Below are 24309 nucleotides of genomic sequence, written 5' to 3'. Positions count from 1 at the left end.
ATTGATGCCATACGAAAATCTTTTCTTTTCTCAGGGATCTACCAGAGGCTATTAAATAGATTTCGCAGAATATTCTGAGTTGGAAGGGACCCACGAGGATTGTTGAGTCCAGCTCTTAAATGAATGGCCCCTACAGGGCTCAAACCTACAACCTTGATGTTATTAGCACCATGCTCTAAGCAACTGGGCTAATCTCAAAAGTCAGAAAATGTGACGCAGATCAGGAAACTTGTATGATGCTGACAGCTGAACGCAGGGAGGGTGTATTAAGGGAAAGATCAACTAGCTGTGTCCTGTTTCCCTGATGCTTTTTATTAGGTACCTGTGGCTTGGAAATAGTATTTTGAGTGAGGTGGACCTTTGACCTGACCAACAGAGAAAGTTTTATATCTTCTTGCTCCTGCTTGAGCATCTGCCCTGGAGCACATGAAACAGTGGGTGCACATTCTGGTAAACAGGCACAAGGATTTTTCATCCAAGGCTCCCAGTGCAGTGCTGGCACAGCCAGGGGGTGTCAGACAAATGCGGGTACTGTGTTGCTCTCCACAGGGCCCAGTTTTGGGATCAGCCTGTCAGCCTGGAGCAGCACCTAGGAGAGTATCTTAAGGGGAATGGAGCATGGCAAGGACATCCCTATGGTGATCCAGGTGTGGCATTCAGGGGATTCTGGCAGGAGAAGGGGCACAGCCTTCAGGGAGACCAGTGGAAGTTTTGTGTAAAACACACAGCTTCCAGATGTGTTACCTGCTGGTTTGGCATGGAAAAGCCATGTATGAATGACTTGTAATTCAGAGCTTAGAACAGCAGCCTGAGAAATGGTTTCTGGGCCCACAGCTACGTAACTACCATAACGAAACACAAAACTTTTTCGGTAAAACGCACAATAAATAAAACGGGGGGGGGAGGAAGGGGGCGGGCGGGGAAGGCTGTGCAGAGAAACCCTGGGAAAAGTGGGGCGTCTGCAGCAGAAAGGATTCTTTCTTGCTTCACCGTGACCCCCATCGGCCCCACCGCTCCCGCTGCTGCCGCCGAGCGGCGCCCCGCCCCACTTCATCCGTACAACATGGCTCCCCCCTTGCACCTCCTCTCCGTACAACATGGCGGCGCCCACACGCCACCACGGCCGGGAGACGAATGGCGGTGGGTATGTGCCGCTATTCCTTCCGGGTTCCAGCGCGCAGCTATTTCAGTGTTGCCCCGCGCATTTCCGCTTCCTCTTCCGAGTGCGGCGGCTCCAGGTATGGCGGCGGGGGCCGAGGGTTGTGCGCACTCATCCGCCCCCATCCGCGGCACGGCGGGTGGACAGGGCGGCCAGAGGCCCCGGGGGGCTGTGCAGAGGGACCAGCGGCGCCGCTGCCGCCCGCGCTTGGGCTGGCGGTGCGGCAGAGCTGCCCGATGGAGAGGCCGAGCCTCCCGAGCAGGGCCCGCATCTCCCGGGCCCCAGTGAGTGGCTCCGGTCTGTGCCTGGGCTGTGACTAACACAGCTTGCTCTCAGATGAGATAGGAAACCATGCGGCTTGCTGCAACTCAATTTGCGGCCTTGCAGTTGATTATAAAATACGTAGCTTATTATAAAATTATCTGCGCGGTATAAGTATGAGCCTGACTGGTGTAAGGTTTTCATCTACAGCAGTGTTTTTCCAGCACAGAGAGCCTTTTCAAGTAATATAATACGCCTTTTTATTGGCAAGTTCAGGTTTGAACAACAGGATTATAAAATCCGAGGCTTATGTTGATTATAAAAAATGTAACTGCTAAAGCTTTAAGCAGTTTCTTCGGGGAGTGTGGCATCACAAGGGCAAGACCAGGATATTGAGCAGTGTGCAAGTTAGTTCAAATGGATCCTCATTGCAAACCATGCTGTACCTGCTGTCACTTGTTTTGTTGTTTTTTAATTGTGTTGACTGTCATTGATGAGGTAATGCTCGAATTTTATTAATGCAGAATAGGAAGATCCTAATTTACACCTGGAGCACAGGTGGTGCTGTGATACATGAACTTCTGTGTGGACATCCAACCCTTAAACTAGTGCTGCTTTGTTTTTGGCTTCCGTAGGTGTAAAAAATGGTTCAGCGCCTGACCTACCGCCGTAGGTTGTCCTACAACACAGCTTCCAACAAGACCAGACTGTAAGTAAGACAGTTTCTAAGAAAACTGACATTGTAAGAAGGTGATGGTTAAGTTTCGGTTGTTACATTAACTGAGTGTTTATTCTGCTGTGCTCAGGTCCCGAACACCCGGGAACAGGATTGTTTACCTTTACACCAAGAAAGTGGGAAAGGCACCCAAGTCAGCATGTGGGATATGCCCAGGAAGGCTTCGTGGTGTAAGTATGAGCCTGGCTGGTGTAAGGGTGTTTCTCGATAGCAGTGTTTTTTTCAGTACAAAGAGCCTTTTCAAGTAGTGTGATATGCCTGTTTATTGGTGAGTTCTTGTTGTAATAACTTCTTTAAAATATTTTTATTCAAATAGGGTAAGGTTTAGCTCGTAAAATGAGATTTGGAAGCTCAAACAGTAATTGCTCTTTAATGCTTGAGATTTGTGTTACTGTTACATTTGAACCCCATTGTTTTATAATATGTAACTCTGAAATTTTGAAGCTAGACAAGGTGATTCTGTACCAGATTTAAAAATCTAAATTGGATCTGTTAGACTTGCAGAAAAAAAGGGTAAGCCAAGCTTTAGAAAACTTTTAAGGAATGAATGTTTTTAGCCTGATATTTTTCTTCCAAATGATTTCTTGATGTAACATCAATGTTTTTAACAGTTACGGAATGCTTGAGTAATGTCAATCTTTGAGCAATTCCTTGGGAACCCTTGGGAAAACAGTCTCTTATTATAAACAATTTTTTTACAAACCTGTTGGTGAAACCCTATGATAGAATAAAAAGATCAGCTTGGGAGTACTGAAGGTAGCACATACAATGACCTGTGACTTCAGTCACTTCTTAGTGTCTTGAATATCAAGTCAACTTCAGATGTTGCTGCTTTTTCTTTAAAACTATGAAAGTGATGTTGTTTTTTATATGGCTGTTATCCAGACTCACTGTCTTATGATACACTTCCCATTTTTGCTCTCCGTAGGTCCGTGCTGTGCGCCCCAAAGTTCTCATGAGGCTGTCCAAAACGAAGAAGCACGTTAGCAGGGCCTATGGTGGTTCTATGTGTGCTAAGTGTGTCCGTGACAGGTAAGCTTACAGAAAGGGAACTTCACTCTTGAGGTTACTTCGTGTGAGATTTTTGCATCTCTCTGTGTTTTTGTAATGTGGACTAAAATTTTGAAGGCTTATCTGACACTGGTGTAGTGAAATGGAGAGGGTCAGCTTGGAGCATGTGAGCAGCAGTGTCTGTCCCTGTCCTTTGGACTGAGCTACTTACTGTGTATGAAGCTGCTTTGTAGAGACCTCATGTTCTTCGTGATTTTATACTGTGCTGTTGCTTGGCTGCTAAAGTCTGCTCATGCAGGATTTTTGTTTTTTGTTGAGCCCCCATAGACTTTTCTCGTCTGTTGTCCTATTCTTTTGTCTTACACAAAGTTACTAGTGCAAGTTTAGTTGAATTTCTCGTCTCTTTGTAGTGTTTTGGGGTTCAGAGATATTATTTGGTTGAGTGTTAAGCATCTTTATGTGATTAAGCTTTAAGATGGCCTTTGCTGGGCCTCACTAAATTCAGTTTCATTGTGTAACAGCTGTACATCCTATACTTCCTTGGCAAAAGTTTGAGGAAAAATGTATGGCAAAAAATTATGTCATCTCTGTGAATGGCAACAGATCTCCAGTGTCAACAGTCAATGACAGTGGGTTTTTTTTGTTTTTGTTTTTGTTCGTTTTTTTGGGTGGTGGGGTTTTTTATTTGGTTGGTTGATTGGTCGTTTTTTTTGGCACGTGGGAGTTCTTAAATTGCATTAGGTGCTACTGAAGATGAGTTGTTACAGCTGCAGATCCATAGCATAACTTTACTGTGTTGAAAACCAATTTTTTTTTCCCTGAGTGTTTTTCCAAACACTTAATGAGCTTGATAGGTATTTTTTAATGCATGAGTATGTCTTATTCCTATTCTGCCTAAACCAAAAAACACAGCTCCTTCCCTGTAATGGTTTTCTCCTGTGCCTGCTTAGGCATCTCTGGTAGGTTTTGTGTACTGCAAAAGTAGCCATATATACCAAATGCATATGGAAGGTACTTCAGTGTTCAGAGGTAGAAAAGTGAGTATGGTGTATTTGTGTTTTAATTCAAAACCATCAGATAGGCCATTGATATTTGAGTACTGTTGCATAGGTCTGTCCATCTGCATGCTGGCCCTGCATATCTTCCAGAAATAGTTGAATTTGGGCATGACTTGACCTGCTAGGATTTTTTCCCTGTTGATGTGCAAAAGAGCTTTAATCCTGACAGAGGAACTGTTCCTGGTTTTGATAACTGGATGCACCTAGAGTTTCCCATAGTTCTGTGGAAGAGGACTGACCATGACTGGTCACACCAGTGACAACTTTGCAGCTAAATTAATTTGCCAGTTAGGAGTTCTGCTTTTTGCTTTTGGAGTTTGTAAAGACAGTAGCTTTCCCAGTGTTCAGCTATTGGGTATTACCTTGCTTGCCTACAAGCCACTCGCCCTAAATTTGTAGGCACAGTAGATAGACCTTCTTCCCCAAACCACTACATTCATCCAGTGCCACTGTCCCTGTCTCTTGCTGCTGGCAAGAACATGGACAGTTTCCCTTTTTGCGTAATTGTGGAACTAGCATGACATGTGCAATGGATGTTGGAGAGTGCAAAATTAATTGTAACTTGTGTTATTTTTGTGTTTTTTACTGAAGTAGGTAGATACATGTCCTTAAGTTGTTTTTCTTTTCCAGGATCAAACGAGCTTTTCTTATTGAGGAGCAGAAGATTGTTGTGAAAGTACTGAAGGCACAAGCACAGAGCCAGAAGTCAAAGTGAATCTATTTGTAGTTTCATCCCAATAAATGAAAACTCCACTTCTCTTGTGTCCTGTCATTTCGTGGTCTGTTCAAGGCTGGTAGGAGCTGCTTCTCACAGCTCGTAGAATTCAGAACTGGGTTTTGGTGCAACAAAACCCGTAAGTCAGGATGTTCTGTTCTGTGCTGTGTGCTGCAGGGAAATCAAGTGGGTGGAAAGAGGTCTGGTTAAACAGGACTCCCAGCTCTGCCTCTCAGTCCTGCGGAGGGATTGGAGTAACTTCGAGCAGTGCAGGTTTTATTTCTTTATGGCAACAGCTGTTATGTGAAGTCATCAGAGAACCTGGCTCAGAAGAAAGTTCGGACTCTGAAAAGGAAAAGCAAACCATTGAAAGGCTGGAAGAAAGATTGTCAGGTGAAGAAGAGGAGAGCTAGTGTAGGCCTAAGGTAGATTATTTTTTTTAAATTGTATGTGATATATTTACCGTTACTTGAATCTGAAGAGAGGGAATAGTCTGACTTCTCAATACCATTGCTGTACCCACTAGCAACAGTTGCACACTGCTACATCTGAATCTCCTGGAAGAAAGCTGCAGCTGTTGTATCCAAGTTCCACCATGAGAATAAGGAAGGAGGAGAAATAATTACTGAGTGCAAAGATTTAACTGGGAGCACTGAGGGTACCATTGCAAGAGGTTTCTAAGGTCACTTGTGGAGTGCTCAGGCTGTGGCTCTGAGGGATGTGTGCAGGTCCCTCCTGACTGCATGCTACCTCATCACACTGTGCCCAGCTCTGCAGCCTGTCAGGCTGTGCAGTCAGCCAAAAAACAAAGGACAGAAGACTGAGTTGGTGAAAAGCCCTGCCCTTTGGGTGGCAGCAAGCTCGTGCTTTGGGCGAGGTGCCTGCCAACTCACAGCTGCCTCCTGGGTGTGACAATAGGAGGTGGCTATGATCCAGGGAATGTCTTAACATCGTGCATGGTGAAAGGAGCTGTACCTCCCCAATAATTTTTTCACAGTGTCCCAAGTTCTTAAAATGATTCTGTCAGTGGTCTCAAAATAAATGTTGCAGCTTTAAGTTATGAAGCGTTTTTCCTCAGCTCGGGTTATGCTAAAACTTGTTGCAAAGGCTGTAGCTAATTAAAGGAGGTTTATTTAAGACTAACATTAGTACCCTGACATTTTTAGGTGTCGTTACTATAGTTAGTTTATGAGGTTAAAATTTTATTAGTTGTCTTCCTGTGTTAGTACAAACTTCAGTACTTCGGCATGCTGGAAAAATGTTTTTAAAGCAGAAGCAGCAAGTAGGGCAGGCATGTCTAACCTGCCCCAAAAGTGCTCTTGTTTTGCTTTAGAAGCTGTGAGATTAGAGTTTTCCTTCAGGCTCTTGGAAAGGAGGCAAGATGGAGGGAGAATACTTTTGGAATAATGAGGATAAGAATCATAAATGTCTGTTGACGGGCACAGAGGGAGATTTTCTCAAGCAGAAAGGCCAACACTAAAAATAGCTAATTATATCTTACATGATAGTGTTGAGACAGCAGTTCTGAGTTAGAAATGGTATTGCCACTGTTGGCAGAAGTAAAAGCAGTTGTTAGGCAAAATGTCAGCAAAATGGTAAGAAGGCTCTTAATTTCTTTTTTAGCAGTTTGAGCAGACAGTGCCATGTGGGTATGGGGGCAGTCATTTGGGGCTGGGCTGTGCAGTGGGAAGTAGGCTGGATGGCTTGGTGAGGTGGGGTGAGTTCAGCTGGAGCACGTGCCTTTAAATGCACTCCTGTAACCTGGAGTGAAGGGCTCTCCCCTTCCATGAAGCAAGAGGAACTAGACAAGCTTCCACTGAAAATAGGGAGTTTCTTCCCCATGTCCTGCCTGGTGTGGCTGGCCTGGGCTGATGAGGTGTTTGCATGCTTGCAGAAGTGTATGAGCTGGTCTGTAATGCACAGGTAACCCGGGTGCTCTCAGCAGCATCTGCTGGATTGTGCCTTTTCCCCCTGGTCTCGCTGTGCAACTGTCGGGGTCTCCTCTGGCTGCAGGTCGGGATGGGCACCACATCCACCACATCCCAAGGTGCGGGCGAGGGGCATCCCAGCCCCGCTCTCCTGCAAACACAGGGACTGGGGTGAGGCTACTATGGATCTTGTTCTGTTCCCCAGTGTCGAGCGCCGGTGTTCCCGCCGGGCACACACGTGTACCCATCCCGGCCCCGCGGCGCCGGGACCCGCCGGGTGGACACGTGGCTACCCGGCTCGGGGGCGGGGCCCGCTTACTGGCCACGCCCCGGCCACGCCCACCGCCCCGAGCCGTTACTCGGCACCGACACGTCAGGTCTGCCGGGTCCCGGCAGGTGACTAAGACAGATAGATTCTCCGGCGGCGGGTGGGCGGCCTTTCCCATGTTTCTATGCAGAAAAAAAAGTTATCTTTTTTTTTCATGCCTATAATTTCTGTCTGGGCATAGATTTCGAGTGCTTTGTTTAGTTTGTAGTTTTTAAAATTTGTCAATCTTCCCCTGTCAGGACGCGGCAGCCCCATTTCCGCTTCCGCCTTCGTGTCCGGCCGCGGAGGGTCCGGCGGCGGCGGGACAGGTCGGGCAGGGAGGGAGGGAAGGAAGGAAGGGAAGAAAGGAAGAAGGGAGGGAGCAGCGGCGCTGCGGCTGCCCCTGAGACCGCACCGTCGCCATGGAGACGCTGTACCGCCTGCCCTTCGCCGTGCTCGAGTGCCCCAACATCAAGCTGAAGCGGCCGAGCTGGGTGCACATGCCTTCGGCCATGACCGTGTACGCGCTGGTGGTCGTGTCCTACTTCCTCATCACTGGAGGTGAGGCCTCGACCGGCGGGGCGGGCGGGAGGCCCCGCTCACGGAGCAGCTCTTCCTCGGCTCCTGTCCCGGGCAGCGGAGCCGCCGCTGATCCTTGTCCGGGTCCGACCCTCGGCCAGCCCCGGGCGTCCCTGCGAGGTCAGGGCCCTTCTCACTGCTGCGTGTCAAAGACGGTGCTTGCTTTCCTTCCCGCAGGAATTATCTATGACGTGATCGTGGAGCCTCCCAGTGTGGGGTCGATGACAGACGAGCACGGACATCAGAGGCCGGTGGCCTTCCTGGCATACAGGTAGGAGCACAGCCCTGTCCTGCAGATGCCCAAGTACAGGGGGAATAAACCCCGCCTCACAGAGCTGTGCATCTGCTTTTTTTTTTTCTTTTGAGCTCTCTGTGCAAGGCACGAACTGTTCTGTATCAATTCTTGGTTTGCAAATACTTACAAAAAAAAAAAAAGATGAGCATTGAAAACAATTGAAATTAAAAAGCCTAGTCCTAAAACTTTAAAAAATGAAAGCTCTGGTAAAAAAAATGTTTTGAACTGGCAATACTTCTGTTTCCTGCTGTTTGAGTTGAGTTTTATAGTGGATGCAGATACATTTGATGTTTTTTCATAGCAGCACACATTATGTTTGTGAAATACCTGGTTCTGGCCTTTTAAACTCCAGTGTAATTGGGACTCTTGTGTCTGAGGGTGGGGAACATAATTACAAGTATGCAACAACAGTGTCTTCTTGGAACCTTTTGCTGAAAACAAGCTAGAGACTCTTAGTAACAGATTGGTCTGAAGACAGTTAAATGCACGTTTGTAGCCATGGGTGTTTTATGTATGTGGAAACAAATACCAAAAACATTGTTTGAATCTGTGAGGTCTGTGGCCTGCTTTATGTGCAGATTTTGACTTGGACTAGATACAGTACATATTTCAGACTGGCTTGGATTGTTCCACCGCAGATGAATCTGGCTACTGCAGGGAGTTGCTTACACTTTAGCACAAGTCAGTGTAAACAACATGAAAGAGGACCAACTTTTTTGTTTTCAGGATATGAGGCATTAATGATAATCTTTGTTTATGTGTTAGCATGCATAGTAGTTTCATCAATGCCAGTTTTATGAGATTACTAGTATTGTTAATTACAAGGATAGGAAAATGGTTTGGTGACTGTGGGAAGCAGGAGATCTGTGATCCAGGTGCAATATTCTTTCTGCACCTTGTCATCCCCTCTCTCCACCTGAGCTTTGTCAGAAGGAATTCTGGCTGTCTGGACTGACAGAGAGCCGGGACACCCTTGGGCTGGGTCCTTGCAATGGATATGTGCAGGCTTAGCGAGCAGGGAGCAAAACATCCTGCAGGTAGGAATTGCTATGTGCTGGAACCAGCACGTGCTTCATGAGCTGACATACTGCTCTGAGTGGGATTTGTCCAGGGATAAGGACTCAGGCACTCTGCCTAAACATTGGGATGGAAATAGGAAGGTCACGGTTCCATGCCTTGAGCCATCTATGTAACTAGGGACTTCCTTGGAATAGATATTTCTGAAAACTGATGAGCCTGTGCAGTAGCCATTAGTGTACACTACTATGTGTAAATCCACTGGTGTGTTTGACTGGTCACCTTGCAGACTGTCAGTCCTGGAGATAAGTTACATATCGAAGTCTTGATGTAATGGTATAAAGTTGGTTTCCTGCTTACTTTTAGTTAGAAAGTCAGCCATCAAAATTAAACATCCTATGTGTTTGTACAGCAAAAGCAGGTTGAGTAGATGGAGTTTGAAATGTAAATGATTTCTTTAATCTTTTTCTGCCTTCTTTTCTTCCCTTCACCCTTTTTTTTTCCTTTAGAGTAAATGGACAGTATATTATGGAAGGCCTCGCATCCAGCTTCCTCTTCACAATGGGTGGCCTAGGATTCATAATTCTGGATCGATCCAATGCACCAAATATCCCCAAGTTGAATAGGTTTCTTTTGCTCTTTATTGGATTTGTCAGTGTGCTTTTGAGCTTCTTCATGGCCAGAGTTTTCATGAGGATGAAATTGCCGTAAGTGATTTAATTATCTTTCAGCTTTTCTTCTCCTTGTGGGCTCATGTGTGACATGTTAAATTTAAGAGTAACAGCAAATAAGTGATCTTTGGCTTGACTATAAGTTGCTTTTTTCAACACTTTTTTGGAACACCTTGAGTGAGGTGGGATGCTTTGGGAGCCAGCTACTGTAAGATTGTGCTGTGGTTAAAAAATGGTGACAGTTCTTGGTATGTAAAAAAATACAATTTGTGAGTCTGCCTTGGTCAGTGTACTTTAAAATTCATTGTATGTATTGGTCAGCTAAAAGTAGTTACAAATTAGTACTTTGAGGAAGAAGAAAGTGTCAAAGAAAGGTAAATAAGTTTTTTCTCAGGACAGTGTACCTTAGATATCATAACTAGAATAATTGATGGTAGCAGTAATAAGTGTTCAGAAACATATAAAGCAGTCCTAGAGTAAAGATGATGTCTGGGTTTTTGTTGTTGTTGTTGCTGGAAAACTGAAGCATACAATGTATGTGGTGTTTTAATGCATCTGTATTCACAGATCAAAAAGTAGGAAAGATCTGGAGCTTTCAGACTATGCAAAATCCAAATATCTAAATGCAGGTTTTTCAATTTCTTCCCTCGTCATTATTTTTCAGTCCATCTGTTTAATTTAGAATAGCTGAAACCTGATGTCTGGGGATACTGGTACCTAATTTTTGGAGTAGCTTCATGAAGTGTTGACTTAATAGTGACAGTCATTCTTCCTTTCTTAAATATTGTTTTGTGCCTCTGCAGCGTAGTTAGAAGTTTTCTTTAATAACACAGAAGCGATGGGTTCCCTGGCAGCAGAGAACTGGATAGGAGCCTGCTCTGTATTGTCTTGCTTCATTGATGCTATATATTTTTTTTGTTTCTTTGAGTACACATGTGTCTTAAGAGGTCCCTTTCTGAAATTCATTAAAGAAACAGAACTTCAGAGAAATGGAAAAGAGAACAGATTTGTGTTGAATGCCAGAAAAAATCACATTATATTGGATACCTTAATACTGGTAGTTTGTGTGAAGGGTACAAATAAAGAACCTTTCACAGGGTGTAGCATGGGCTTCAGAAATTCCAAACAACTGTCAAAGTTGGATTTAGAATAGGCTAGTCCATTTTCAGTGTTCATTGAAGGAAATCAACTGAGAAAGGAGTGTGTAGTTAAGATGGCCAAATAGCCTTGATCAGCAGTTGTTTTGGCAGTCTAAAGTTTTGTTTTGAGATTGTACATCTCTTGATTTTCTGAGGAGTGCTGCCTGTGTTTCCTCTTTTTCTGACTTATTTTGTTTTCTGTAGGGGCTACTTGATGGGTTAGTACCTCTTGTGGTGTATGAAAGCTCAAGCTGAATTTACTTCACCTCATGAAACGTTTAAGAAGAAACAGGAAGAAACAAGTTCCATAGTCACCATCAACAACAGCAAAGAGACCTGGCTGTGAGAAACAACTAGGGAAAGAGTGCTTCCTCTGCAAACAAACTCTCACTACCAATGGCTGATTTGTAGTACTCCAGCAATGTTTTATCATTTCTGATGTAGAGCTCTTGAAAAAGAGAAGTTACCTAGCTGAGTATTTCTTTTATATCCCAACTCAGTATGAAGCTACCTTTAGCTCTACCTAAAATGAGTATTTGCCATTGACTTGACAGTTCTTTGTTGCAGGTCTGTCTCCTCTTCCCTGTGTGGGACACTTACATGTGTGAATCAGAGAAGAAACACCTGAAACAATATTTCCAAGTTATAATCAGAAAATTAGTAACTTTGGATGTTTTACAGCTGAAATACCATGTGTCGGAAATTATTTCAAAGGCACCTTTTGCCTTGATATTAATGGCTCTATGTGAGCAAATCCAGACATGCACTGGGAAAGGCAAACGGTATGAATGTGCATTTTTTTTTAAGAAAAAGTGTACAAAAGGAGCCAAATAAAACTTATTTTCTACAAAATTATTTTAATTCTATGCCATCTGTGAAGCTTTTTCTTGTGTGCATGGACTGTTCTACATCCAGACTTGAGATGTCATACCATGACCATATAATTTCAGTTCTAATTTTCACTGTTGGATAATGATATTTTTTATTTTCTTTTTTAATATCAGGGACAAGAAACCTCATTTTCCTTGAATTTGTACTGTATGCAAACAACATACTGTTATCAGTAGCCAAGAAAACTTACTTTTTAAGCTGCTGCTTTTTTGTGTGAGGGGCAAAGTTCCAACTTAATTTGTCTTAATTTTAAAAGATTGACTGTTGCTGGTATGTTTCATTCAAGTAATGTATTGCATTTTGGAGGAAGGAAAGATCCCTCTGAATCTCCATAAATGTCTTTTTTTTTTTGCAAGCCATGTGTGTTTGAAACACTGTTTTAATCAGTATAATAATTTTCAGTGACAAAAGTAATTTATTCCTGCAACTGTGAAGTAAGCATTACTGTTCACATACTTTATCAAATTTCTGAGCTAGATTTTAGTCATCTACCCATGGGATGTCACTTCTACTCTCTCATTCTTACTTACAGTGTGACAGTTTTGCATCTGTTCATCTTACATGCTTATCATTAAGATTTAAGATAGTTTAAGCTGTTTTTTGAGGCTCATAACTGCAACGTTTCCGGTCTTTTAGAAGCAATTGTCTTTTGGTCACTCTGGTTTTGATGAGACACATGCTTACCTTCAAGGGGGAGTATTGATATTATGTAAGTAAATAACTGGATACATAGATCAACTTTTTAATGCATCTGGATATAATCAAGATTCTCTGGCTCAGTGCTTGTTCCACTGCAGTTCAGCTTCAGCCTCCCGAATTTGCAGCTGGTTCTAAATTGAGCATGCTCTTAAACAGTGGTTTTAAGCATAGTTCAGTGCCTATGGTCTGTGGAGTGCGTTTCATTATAATTGCATGCCAGGTGACGTAACTTGAAACAACAGATAAAGCAGACATAATTGCAAGGTAGAAGATAGTTTTACTCTCCTAGAACTAAGACAGTGACTCTGTCTGCAACAAAGAAAGCTGAATGAACATCACTAATGTTTCTTTGGTCACAGGCTACAAGCTAGGTCTGGTATGATTATCTGCCAAAGTATGAGGCACAGAGAGAACCAGGAAAACAAATGCAGAGCAGAAGGCAGACCACCCAGAAATAAGACACATGCTGGGTAGAAAGATTTCAGAATGCACGGCTGGAGATTGGTTCATATTGGATGCGGGTTGGAGGCTTCTCAGTCACCGAAGGAAAAATTTCTACTGAGCACTGTCAACCTGCAAAGAAGAGGTATTGCTATGCTTTAGAGGAATCCCATTTTCAGTTAAACAAAGCCTGGTACTTTCTGCAACTGTCTACTGTTCTTTATAGGTAACAGCAGGTGGCCTCTAGTGTAGGGACTTGAAATAGTAATAGGAATATTTCAGTGACTGAAAGAAAACTTCTGTAACTAGTGACAGTGGCCGTCTGTGTTTTATGTTCATATCTTCAAGGTTCAACTGAACTAGATTGTGGGGTGGGAGATTAAAAACAAAATTGAAACACTGTGATAAAGGTAAAGCAGAGCTTATAGGAACACATCTTTTCATGATTAAAACCAGAAGTTTGGCCTGCTTCCAAGTACAATAGAAAGAGTCAGGTTGAAGTGGAGAGGTTTGATTTTCTGACTCTCTTGATGGAGAAAATACTGAATCCATGGCTTGTCTGTGGGCTTCAGTGTAATATCTGAGTGATGATGCCTAGGCAATATAGTCAAGAGGAGATAAATAACTTGTGTAGCTTTTAGTTAGTATATACATATATGAACCCCTAAGTGATCTTATACCTGAGTGAGTTAAGCTGAAAAATACCTCTAGATAAAAAAGAACAAATATTCTGGTTTCTTTTCCCCCCACCCCACCCCACTGTTAATGCATTTTCCAGACTCCTGCAAATTGTGGAATAGTAACAGAATCAAAGAATCATTTTGGTTGGAAAAGACCTATAAGACCATTGAGTCCAGCTGTCAACCTAACACTGCCAAGCCAACCACTAAACCATGTCCCTAAGTGCCACATATACATGTCTTTTAAATACCTCTAGGGACAGTGGATGGTGACCCCACTGCTTCCCTGGGCAACCTGTTCCAGTGCTTGACCACTCTTTCAGTGAAGACATTTTTCCTAATACCCAATTGAAACCTCCCCTGGTGCAACTTGATGCTGTTTTCTCTCATCCTGTCACTTTTTACTTGGGAGAAGAGACCGACCTCCACCTGGCTACATCTTTTCAGGTAGTTGTAGAGAGCAATAAGGTCACCCCTGAGCCTCCTTGTTCTCCAGGCTAAACAACCCCAGCTCCTCAGCTGCTTCTCATAGGCCTTCTTGTCCACCTATGCACACTGCTGGCTCTTGTTCAGCTGCTGTCAAACAGCACCCACAGGTCCTTTCCTGCTAAGCCGCTTTGTAGCCACTGCCCCCAGCCTGTGGTGCTGCATGGGGTGGTTGTGACCCAAAGACAAGATCAAGCACTTGACCTTATGCAGTTGGTCTTGGCTCATGGATCCAGCCTGTCCAGATCCCCCTGCAGAGCCTTCCTACCCTCCAGCAGATCAAAACATTCTGCTCCCCATCCCTATTTTCCAGCTCAGAGGGCTGGGTACCCATAAAATAACTGGTCCTGTTATAAGAGAAGGTGGCAAAGAAGGCATGAAGTACCTTAGTCTTTTTCTCATCTTTTGTCACTATGTTTCCCCCCAGATCCACTCACGGCTAGGCTTCGCGAACGAAGATTTGGGAAGGGGTCTACCCACGTTTGTTGCAAGCGCGTTGGTGGCTGAAAAGGCCAATACGAGATAGGCATGTCCAGTTGCAAAAGGCACAGCAGAAAGACTCCTTAGACAGTATATTCTGTAAGACACGATTCTTTCTGCGTTGTCTTTTCTCCTCAAGGGTGATCCTGCGTGCTTTCTCAAAAGCATCAGCAGCGTTATAGATGGTGTGTCTCCAGACCTCCCAATTGGAGGCCAGAGTAGACCAGTTATGATGATCAATATGGCCAAGGCTGAGATGTTGTTTCAGGGAGTCCTTGTATCTTTTCTTCGGGGCTCCTCTCTTGCGGCAGCCGGTGGCAAGTTCACCATAAAGCAGGATCTTAGGGAGGCGGTGGTCCTTCATCCTGGAGACATGTCCTGCCCAACGCAGCTGTGTTCTCAGTAACATGGCCTCAATACTTGTGACTGCTGCCTGTTCAAGAACAGCCAGATCCACTAAAGGAGGGAGAATCTCCTTAGCCCCTCTTTTGTTCCTAATGTATTTATAGAAACACTTTTAATTGTCTTTTACAGCAGTGTCCAGGTAAAATTCTATGTGGGCTTTGACCCTTCTAATTTTCTCCCTGCATAACCTCTTGACATCCTTGTACTCCTCCTGTGTTGCCTGCCATTTCTTCTAGAGGTCATAAACTCTTCTTTTTGTCCTGAGTTTCAGCCAAAGCTCTCTCTTTAATCTTACTCTCACTCGTCTTTTTGCACATCGGGATTGCCTGTTTCTGCACCCTTAAGATTTGCTTCTTGAAGAATGTCAGGCCTTCCTGGACTCCTTTGCCTCCCAAGGAACTGTTACTCATGCCCATAAACAGGCCAAAGTCTGCCCTCCAGAAGTCCAAGGTAACAGTTCCACTGACCCCCATCCTTACTTCTCCAAGAACTGATACGTCTTTGGAAGATCTGTGTCACTGATACAATCTGTGGAGGAAGGAGGACAGTTCCACCATTTTGAAGAAATATGACTAAATATATGTTCTTAATATATTTATTAGGAAGCACTATATGTTAGACTTCTTAAGAGTTACAGTCTTATAAACTGAGACAATCCATAATTTCTTCTACTTCCAGTACTGAGAGCCAATGTCGCTATGGGGAAGATAGTAATTCTCATTTATTTTCCTGACGCACGTGGAAATCCTGCATGCCATGGAAACTCTTTTTCTACAGCACAGCAACATCTGTGACAATATAATTGGTATTGCACATTTGTGAATGCGATTATTGTATTTTTCCTACAAGACTATGGTTTTCCTCACAAACAGGGTTGCAGCAACAACTGGCCTATTTTCAGAATTTCTAATTTCCGCTTCTCAACATTGCAGTTTGCTTAGAATATTTTTCTTCCAGAACGTGGTTAAAGAAGATTGAAACCATTAGAAGAAAAACTGTAACATTTGTAGAAACTCAGAAGAAGAACATTTTGTAATGCTGTGCAGTCACATTGAGGTCTTTCAGCTATACTAATTACTGGAGAACTCTGGAAAAATCTGGATTTTAGTGACAGCGAAAAATACAACTAATGCATCAAACTCTTCACAAAGGCTGGTGTTTCATGGGAAGAGGCTAATAGGAATATAAGGGTTTCTGGGTGATTTGGTTTTTTCGTAAGAACTAATTGTTCTGGTGTCTTTTTTGTGTGACATGGATACCTGTCAGCTATGGACTGCACTGAGACCATGAGCTCATTTTAGAGCAACAACTGTGGCACTGTAGTGGGAGTCAAGCATGTCTGACTTGCACTATGTTTTAATTGGTGATACAGATGTGAGGGTCTGTGTTCTGACATCTAGTATCTTGAATCTATCAGGCAACTTGCTGAGCTCCTGTTTAGTGATATCAGTTTAGTTACTAATGTTCTTCAGATATAAGATGGAGTCACACTTCATCATGTAACTATCCCATATGGGTTCTATAAATGTCAAAGCTCTTAGAGTGTTCTACCTGCAGGCTGGAAGAAACGGTGTTTAGCTGTGAGTAAATCAGATCAATATGGTATCATCCGCTGCCTTATGCTTGTGAAAGACTGACATCTGTAATTTCCTTCTTTTCTTTGGTATCAGTTTTCAATACAGAGATCAGTGTTGATGTGAGGACTAGTAACCCTTTGTTGGTGGTGGAAGTTTTATGCTTTTAGCTGGAAGCGGGGAAAGAAACATTTTGAAAGAATTCAGACTAGTTGTGTTATTTTAAAGTAAACTGTGAAAGTTAAACTTTTTCTACGTTACTTATTTGACAGCCTGAAACAATTTCAGAACTTTTAGATATTTCTGACAGATCCTGGATATTAGGTAATATGTTTACTATATTCAGCCTTCAGGTATGTCAGCTGTCTTTAAATGCAGATGAAGAGTGTGAGGGATGGGGAATAATAAAAAATAAGCTTCATCGCAGTTGGAAGAAAAAGTTTTGGTGTGTGGGGGAAGCATTTTAAGCACCTGGAAGAAAATGATAAAAAGATGAGTAGCCGACACTTGGACTTTTAAAGAATAAGTCATATGAAGAAAAAGCTATATATGAGAGTTATGGGCCCTATGGATAGAAGAAAAGCAGATGTTTGGGCTGTAGCTTTTGATACTGTCTTTCATGTTTTGGAAACTTGGCTTAGCCAAAACAGCTATAAGCTGAATGCCAAAGTACTTTGAAAAGCATTTTCAGAGAGTGTTTACTGATTAGTTGATGCCCTTTTGTCAAAGCGGAAAGATATTTTTGAGATCTGTACCGTGGCTAGTTTTGTTCAACACACGTGACCTGTATTGAGTAGGGAGTGCTGAGTAAATTAGCAGAAATTAAAAAATTCAGAGACTGCTGGGAAGGCAGAGTTAGGATTCATAATGATCCTAACAAATCAGAGAGTGCTCTAAAAAAAGTAGACTGTTTTTCCTTTCTAGGAACAAGTGCAAAATATCAATGCAACTCAAGGACAATAACTGAGAAAACTGGGATGCCTCAGAGGAAGACCTTGGGTTCGCCTGCACCACAAACTGAAGAGGAATGTTTGCCTTTTGTGCAGCAGTGCAACATCACATGGAGATATTTACAAAACTTTTAACTACCAAGTATATGAGGCATAAAATTGTGTGTAAAGGAAAGAAGCAATTTTGTTCCTGCAACAGTAGTAGATAGAGCTTAAATAGTAGCAAGGAAGAGTTGGAGTAATACTAGAAAAATGTCTATAAGGGTAAAACAGTGGACTACTGGACTAGATAGTCTATGCCGGTGATGGAAATTCTGCTGTATGCAGCTTTAAGAACAGGCTTGGCAAATGCCTGTTAAAAATTGCAGGTACCTTTGGCCTTGTTTTAGGATGAGTGATTGGCTTCTTGAGGTATCTTCCAGCAGCTGCGTATCCTTATTATTCCATGATTCAGAACAAAACTTCTGATGTTCCAAACACCAATGCTCTGTGTCTTTAAAAACAGTTGTGGAAAGGTCTTTGTAAATAACTAAATCTGTCCTTTAAAAATATCTCTGCAGTGCAGTTGTAGGACAGAATCCTGCTGGCCTTGGTTCAGTTTGAAAAATCAAGCAGATAGACATGACAGCAGAAAGTAGCTCCATTAACTGCCTAGTCCCAGAACAGAAAATTAATTAGTTGCTGGGATAAGGAAAATAGAAGCACATGGAAGAAAGTTGGAAGCCTTTTTCTTTTCTAACTTCCATGTTAGTCTTTCACCTAAGGGTTACAATTAGGCAGCTGTCAGTATAGCTGTCATATTACAACAGGGCAATGAGTGGGTGGAGAGAGCCTGTGATATTTCTAGGAAGTATTTTGCTGATGGACCTTTCTCTCCATTTTTGTCTTCTTTGAGCTGGAACAGCAGTAAGACACCGATACACTTCTCAATTACATGGATTTCTCCAGATTCCTCCTTTCAAGAACTGTGCTTCACTCACCTGTGAAATTTAATTTCTTTCCTGTTTTACTCAAGTATGTCTGCCTGTCTCTGCTACAGTTGGTTGTTAAACCAGCTCTGAATACTATGTTTCATCTCCTTTTGCTGGCCTGACGCTGGATGAGCTCTTTTCAAGGTATTTACTCTATTGTCTTTCAGCAGCTGCCATCCCTTGTTTCCTTGCTGTCATTCCGGACTTCTAGGTTTCAGGATGCCACTGCTGGTTTTGATTGCTGTCTTTGTAACTGCTGTGGTATTTCTACCTTCAAAGCGTATTATTTATCAGTCTCCTCAGCTTTTCTACTTCCTTATTTCTCCTTACTGGTACTTGCTTTTTTATCACACTGAAATCCATCCCTTGGCCCCACCAGCCACTTGGCTATCCATCAGCCTTGCTCCTCTTGGCATTCCTACCTACCTCTGTTCCTTCTACTCTGACTGCAGGTCCTTTAATTTTCCCTGCTGGCCACTGTTTGAGCTATTTCACCGTGCACTGACTCCACACTTCATTAACTCCTGCTATCTGTGGCAAAGCTTAACCTCCTGGCTTCTCTTCACCTTTCAGCCTCTCTCATCCTCTGGTTGTTTCTTGACTGTTCCAGTTGTCTCTTAACTGTCTCATATCTTTGTCTGTATTGTTCTACACTCCACACCATCTGTTGTGCTGCTGCCTGCGTGACTCATCCTAAAAACAATAAAGATCCTACTGCATTCTCAAACATTACACTAGGGAGCCAATGAAGGCATGCCTGTATCCAAAATCTACTTCAGCAGCAGTCAGGCCAAGGTCCCCATGGAATTCAGGTACATAATTTTTGTTTAAATCAATAGAAATTAACTGCCAAATACATCTGAGAATCCTGCCAAAGTTTCATCATAACTCTAAGAAAAAGAGGCAACTGTTTCCTGGGGCTGGATCTAAAAACACCTCTGAAGGGATAAACCTGAAAGTTCTTAAGTTTCTTAGCAAGTAACTTGAAAAAAAAATTTCTGCACATACAATTACCGAGTGTTTTATGAGCATGGACAACATATGGTCTATACACAATGGAACAAACTAAGAAAAATCTGTCACAAATACCAAGATTCATGTATGCAGTAGACAAGGCAATAAATATGAAAGCTCATAAAACCGGGGAAATGGAACATTCCATCAGACATTTTTTAAAGGTACACAAGGCACGTAGTGCTTAAACCCACTGCTACTTAACAAAACTATTAACAAACTAGATTTAAGCCATAGTTTAGTTTCATATCCTAAGCAGGAACAATTTTAGATATATCAGGAAGCTTTTTCCTCTAGTGTTTTAAAAGGTAGTAGAAGCACATAGTGACCTTAAATATTTTTTTATCTCATCTAACATCTGGATAAACCCAGTCTATATTTCACTGAATTTAATGGAGAGAGATCCGTGTAAAGAGGGGAATAATGCTTATAGTATTTTGGATGTGTTTAGGGTCTGTGTTTAACCACAGCTTGTTTACAAGCTTGTTTACAGATGGTGACTGAACAAGCCTAATTTTACCTGCTTTGCATGGTCAGTACAAAGTATTGCCTTTACGCAGCAACATGTTTACTTAAACACTGTAAATAATATCTGAAGCTGATTGAAGAAATTCTGTCTATCATTAGTAGTTCCAGCATCATCATTAGCTAGTGCTCAATCCTTTTCAACCTTTACAACTTTTAATTTTACATTTCTGCAGTTCCAATCCCCTGTTAAGCCATTGATTCCCCACTGGATGGCAGTCCCTGCAATGTTATTCACTCTGGGAGGAAAGTCTGACTTTAAAAACAGCGTACTGAAATCTCATACTGCTTTACACATGAATATGTACAAGAAATATTACAGCGGTGAATATATTTGCAACCATTTTTCTTGATACCAGAGTGTAAGTATGTGAAAGACTTTTCTGTCGATGTCTTTAGCTCCCATTCATTTTCGAATTGAAACTTCAGGGTTTAACACCTGCATGAAAGGGTAACAGCTTGCACTTCTATGGAACCAGCCAGAAATTTCAAAGCACTTTATACAATCTGAGTCAATTAAGAAGACATCGTGTGTGTGTGTGTGTGTGTGTACATGCTGACTTTTTACATAGCTCATAAAAGGGGAAAAATCTGGAGTTTTCAAAGTTGTGTGAATTACACAGAATTACAGTGTTTATATAGACATCCACTGTATGTCTAATGTGGGGAAGGAATTAAATAGCTAAAAAGAAATGACTAAATGGTTTAAATACAGTAGGTCAGAACTACATAGTATTGACATTATGACTGATGTCCTTAAATTAGAATTGAAAGTCAAAGCATAGGTTGCAGAGGTAGAGAAAGTCATGTGGACTTCACCAGGATTTCTGTGTGTATGGTTTATAAAGGGTGAGGGTTATGTAGGGTGAGTTTATGTAGAGTGAGGGTTATGTAGGGTGAGTTTACTGCCGCAAGGTTTTAGAATTATTCCTGCCAAAAGCTGGAGCTCTCTGTGCTGGTATCTGTCTGGAAGCAGAAGGTAAAAAAGTGTTGGTACAGCCCCCATAAAATACTGCAATCTGTAAGATGCATTTCCCTCAGGTAGCAGGGGTTTCACCCTGGTATATTTTAAGGCAATGAGAGTCTCTTGTTTCGCTTGGATAGAAATTTCTATGACAGCTTATTACAAATAAGTCCTGTAGAGGTCTCTTCAAAAGTGAAAGGGAGATAAATGAAAATAGGAGGAAGAATGTGTGCATCAGTGCCTGTAGAAAAGACCTCTTTCAACACCCTTTACAGATGCCTGCATCTGAGCATTTCAAAGCACTACTGTCTGTCACACAGATGGCTGGTTTTGTGCCCCTTTTACAGATGTGCTGTTGAGATGGTAAAGTGACTAGCCTAAAGTTATGTAGCAGCTTAATAGAAGAGTGAGGACTAAAATTAAGTTCTAATTGTCAGTTTTGCATACTATTAACGGCATTAAGGACTGTCAGTTCAAAGCAAGCTTTCACTAGAGTTTTTACAGTAGTTTTTTTATTCTAGATATTTTCAGGGTAACAATGGCTTTTTAAATGCTTTTGTCAAAGGGCATGTTCTGTAGAAAAAAAACATTGCAGCAACATTTTATTGAAACTTTAGGCACAGTACGTACCCTGCAGTACATGTTGCTTACTACTTTGTTGGCAAGCTCTCCTGTTTCCTCAGACATAAACTGTTTCAATCCAAGATCATTCCTTTACCCTCCTTTACAACTCATATGTTATTGAAATGGTTACTCACAGCTCTCTCCAATTAGTTCATTGTGCTACATTTTCTCCCTTGATAAATTTTGAAAGGATCTCTGTCATATTTTCACTTCTGTTAGCCCTTTTGCTTGTGCTTGATAAACTTCTGCTGAAATATCATGTTATTCATTTCCAAGCACACCTTGCTTTAAAACTGCCTCTAATGCTGTGGTGGCTCCTAAAATTAGAGGACCAGAGTTCAGCTTTGGTGTTGAGCCTGATGGTGCCCCTCCATCTCCCCCTGTTGCCTGTCTGTTTACAGGCATGTGCTGTGTCTACCCAACTCAATTTGTAAGCTCCTTGGGACAAGGATAGCCTCTGCTTCTGCTGTACCTCGTCCATGTAAAGGACTACTTGGCATTTTGGCTACACCCATAGTAGATTTTGCATTAATTAAATTTTATCACAAGAAACTCTACCACCAAATTCCTGGCCAACAATACTGTTATTTCTGTCAGATTGAAGTTTCAGATTACTTTCTTTCTAAAGCTCTCTTTGCCACTTTTCCACAGTTTTCCACATCCGCTTTCCTTTCCTTTCCTTTCTCTCCACCCTCCTCCCCAGCTTTCTGCTTGCAGGGAAATGCTTGTACCTCATTAGTGTGGCCCATTTCTTTGCATTTCTGAGGCCTTTATTCAAACCCCTTGGCCAGCAACTTTCTCCCTGTTTATTGTGAGCTTTTCTCTGCCTGGGAGAGTGCCCTGACACACCCTCAACTCCTGCCCAATCCTTTTCCATGGTGACGCAATTTGTTTTTTTGGTCTGCTGCCTGTCCCGAGATAACCTCCTTCACTATCCCCACACAGTCACATCCTCTTACTTAGGAAGAGAGTTTTCTCCTCAGCTGGATGGTCTTGTTTGGGTAGACTGCTGTAATACCCGCAGACTGTGGGTAAATAATCTGGGAGACAAAGCACGTTACTTTTTATTGTACTTTGAGCTGACACTACAGACAGAGGCAAATTCTGCACAGAGTAAGGCAAACAGCCATATGACAATGAAGTTACAGGAGCTCCAGTACAGTTGGACACATATACTTATTCTTGCTGAGTCACTGTCCCTTCAGTAATGGCGAGGACAACGAAAAATTGTGGGAATTTAATGATTTAGGACTTATCTGCAGGGGAGGCAGAATATTCAGTTATTGTTGGTGATTCCTAGACTGAGGAAAATATCCCTAAATAAAAAATGTCCCACAGGGTTAGAAAGACCAGTCATTCATTAAGGATAAACTTGGAGTACAGTCCAAAGCTTTGTTCCTGTCTGAGATAGAAACTTCTTTATGGCGTGAATACACCTAAGTCCAGAGTTTTGGTTTGGCCAGCTGTACAGACAGTCATGGTCCAGTTGTGACTGGCATCCAGAAATACAGAACAGGCTCTCAATGTTTGGAGATATCATTGAAGGTTTTTCTGTTGTATGGGCAACTGTTTATAGACTTCCCCAGTGCACGGAGTGGAACCATGTTTGTGCTCTGAAGTTCAGGTGGTGAACTATGAGTTGCTGTGTTGCCCTAATAAATTCAGAACAAATTATATCTACTTGGCAAGTCCCCTGTATTCTCTTGTGTTCATTTATGAAATGGACTTGAACATAGATTAAGTATTAGTGACCAAAAGGAGATTGCTTTGCCATAACATGATTCTAAAACATTTTATTAAAGACTTTTCGTAACTGAGATTCCCTTGCCCTGTACGTATTTACCTGTCTTGTAGTGGGGGCTTGAATGAGACTTATTATAGGCAGCTTTGTGATATGTCTTCAATGAAGGAAACATCCTTTGGTCCTAGGGGGCACACTGTGGGTTCACACACAAGCTTTAAGGCAGCTCCAAGCTAATGCCCTCCACATAACCTTTGACTCGAGTGGCTTTTGATGATCCCCATTTCAGATTTGTATTTTCTTATTGATTACAGAGTATACTTTTTGAGGTTACCGTTATTAAAAGTACATGGTCATTGCTTGCTCTGTGGTAATGCTTAAAGGAGCAAACTCATGTTGGCTTTCATTGCTTTGGCTGTGCAAACCCACAGATGGCATTACTGAGTTCACAGGAGGTTGGGTTGGAAGAGGACTGGTGATTTAGAGCTCTTCCTCTGGAAGTGCTACCTGCTCCATCTCTCCAACCTGAAGTCTCAGGTGGATTTGCACACACAGTGGAATTGAAGCTCTTTGGTTCCTGCCAGAAGGCTGTTTCTGACACATTTCAGGAAGTCACTTGGACCGTACATTTGACATGTTTTCTTATCACCTTAAAAACTATCTGCTCGGCTTTAATTCTTACCTGATTTTGTATTTTGGGAGGATCTCACCTAGGCTGATTTTTATTCTGGAGCCTCATTGCTTCACATTTTATTTAGATACATTACCCTCTAGGGGCATTTGGAAAAATTTCCTGGTGGGAATTGCTTCTGGGTGAACTGTTGATATTTATGTCTGTGAAAGTTGGATGTTTTGCACTCTGTAAACACAGACTTCTTTTAAAGTCAAACAGTCTGAGAAATATAATTGCATTATATTATTTGATGACAACAAGGATACATGATTTTGACTTTTCTTATTAATGCAGTACTTTTTTTGCTGATGAAAG

At 42.3% G+C, this 24309-nt stretch overlaps 2 protein-coding genes across 2 annotated transcripts; both read left to right on the top strand.

Moving 5' to 3' along the window:
• The first annotated feature begins 1187 nt into the window (after window positions 1–1187).
• RPL34 (ribosomal protein L34) lies at window positions 1188–4982 on the top strand. Its single transcript, XM_027677057.1, has 5 exons — window positions 1188–1238; window positions 2056–2129; window positions 2227–2326; window positions 3085–3188; window positions 4856–4982. The coding sequence occupies exons 2-5, from the start codon at window positions 2065–2067 to the stop codon at window positions 4938–4940; spliced, it is 354 nt and encodes a 117-aa protein (XP_027532858.1). The 5' UTR covers window positions 1188–1238; window positions 2056–2064; the 3' UTR covers window positions 4941–4982.
• A 2513-nt stretch (window positions 4983–7495) lies between these two features.
• Window positions 7496–11737, top strand: OSTC (oligosaccharyltransferase complex non-catalytic subunit). The gene is made up of 4 exons (XM_027677055.1): window positions 7496–7736; window positions 7932–8025; window positions 9576–9773; window positions 11081–11737. Exons 1-4 carry the CDS (start codon window positions 7598–7600, stop codon window positions 11097–11099), a joined length of 450 nt encoding a protein of 149 aa, XP_027532856.1. The 5' UTR covers window positions 7496–7597; the 3' UTR covers window positions 11100–11737.
• Window positions 11738–24309: the final 12572 nt, after the last annotated feature.

This window comes from Neopelma chrysocephalum, unplaced genomic scaffold (genome assembly GCF_003984885.1).
Source record: "Neopelma chrysocephalum unplaced genomic scaffold, ASM398488v2 Primary Assembly neopelma1_42b, whole genome shotgun sequence".
Taxonomy (NCBI): Eukaryota; Metazoa; Chordata; class Aves; order Passeriformes; family Pipridae; genus Neopelma; species Neopelma chrysocephalum.
This window is presented reverse-complemented; position numbering and strand designations above follow the sequence as displayed.

Bases quoted from the DNA above. Each gene is read 5' to 3' on its own strand.
- RPL34 (XM_027677057.1), top strand. From the start codon at position 2,065: ATGGTTCAGCGCCTGACCTACCGCCGTAGGTTGTCCTACAACACAGCT. The intron at 2,327-3,084 runs GTAAGTATGAGC...TGCTCTCCGTAG, and splicing joins GCCCAGGAAGGCTTCGTGGT to GTCCGTGCTGTGCGCCCCAA. The intron at 3,189-4,855 runs GTAAGCTTACAG...TTTCTTTTCCAG, and splicing joins GCTAAGTGTGTCCGTGACAG to GATCAAACGAGCTTTTCTTA.
- OSTC (XM_027677055.1), top strand. From the start codon at position 7,598: ATGGAGACGCTGTACCGCCTGCCCTTCGCCGTGCTCGAGTGCCCCAAC. The intron at 7,737-7,931 runs GTGAGGCCTCGA...TCCTTCCCGCAG, and splicing joins CTACTTCCTCATCACTGGAG to GAATTATCTATGACGTGATC. The intron at 8,026-9,575 runs GTAGGAGCACAG...TTTTTCCTTTAG, and splicing joins GTGGCCTTCCTGGCATACAG to AGTAAATGGACAGTATATTA.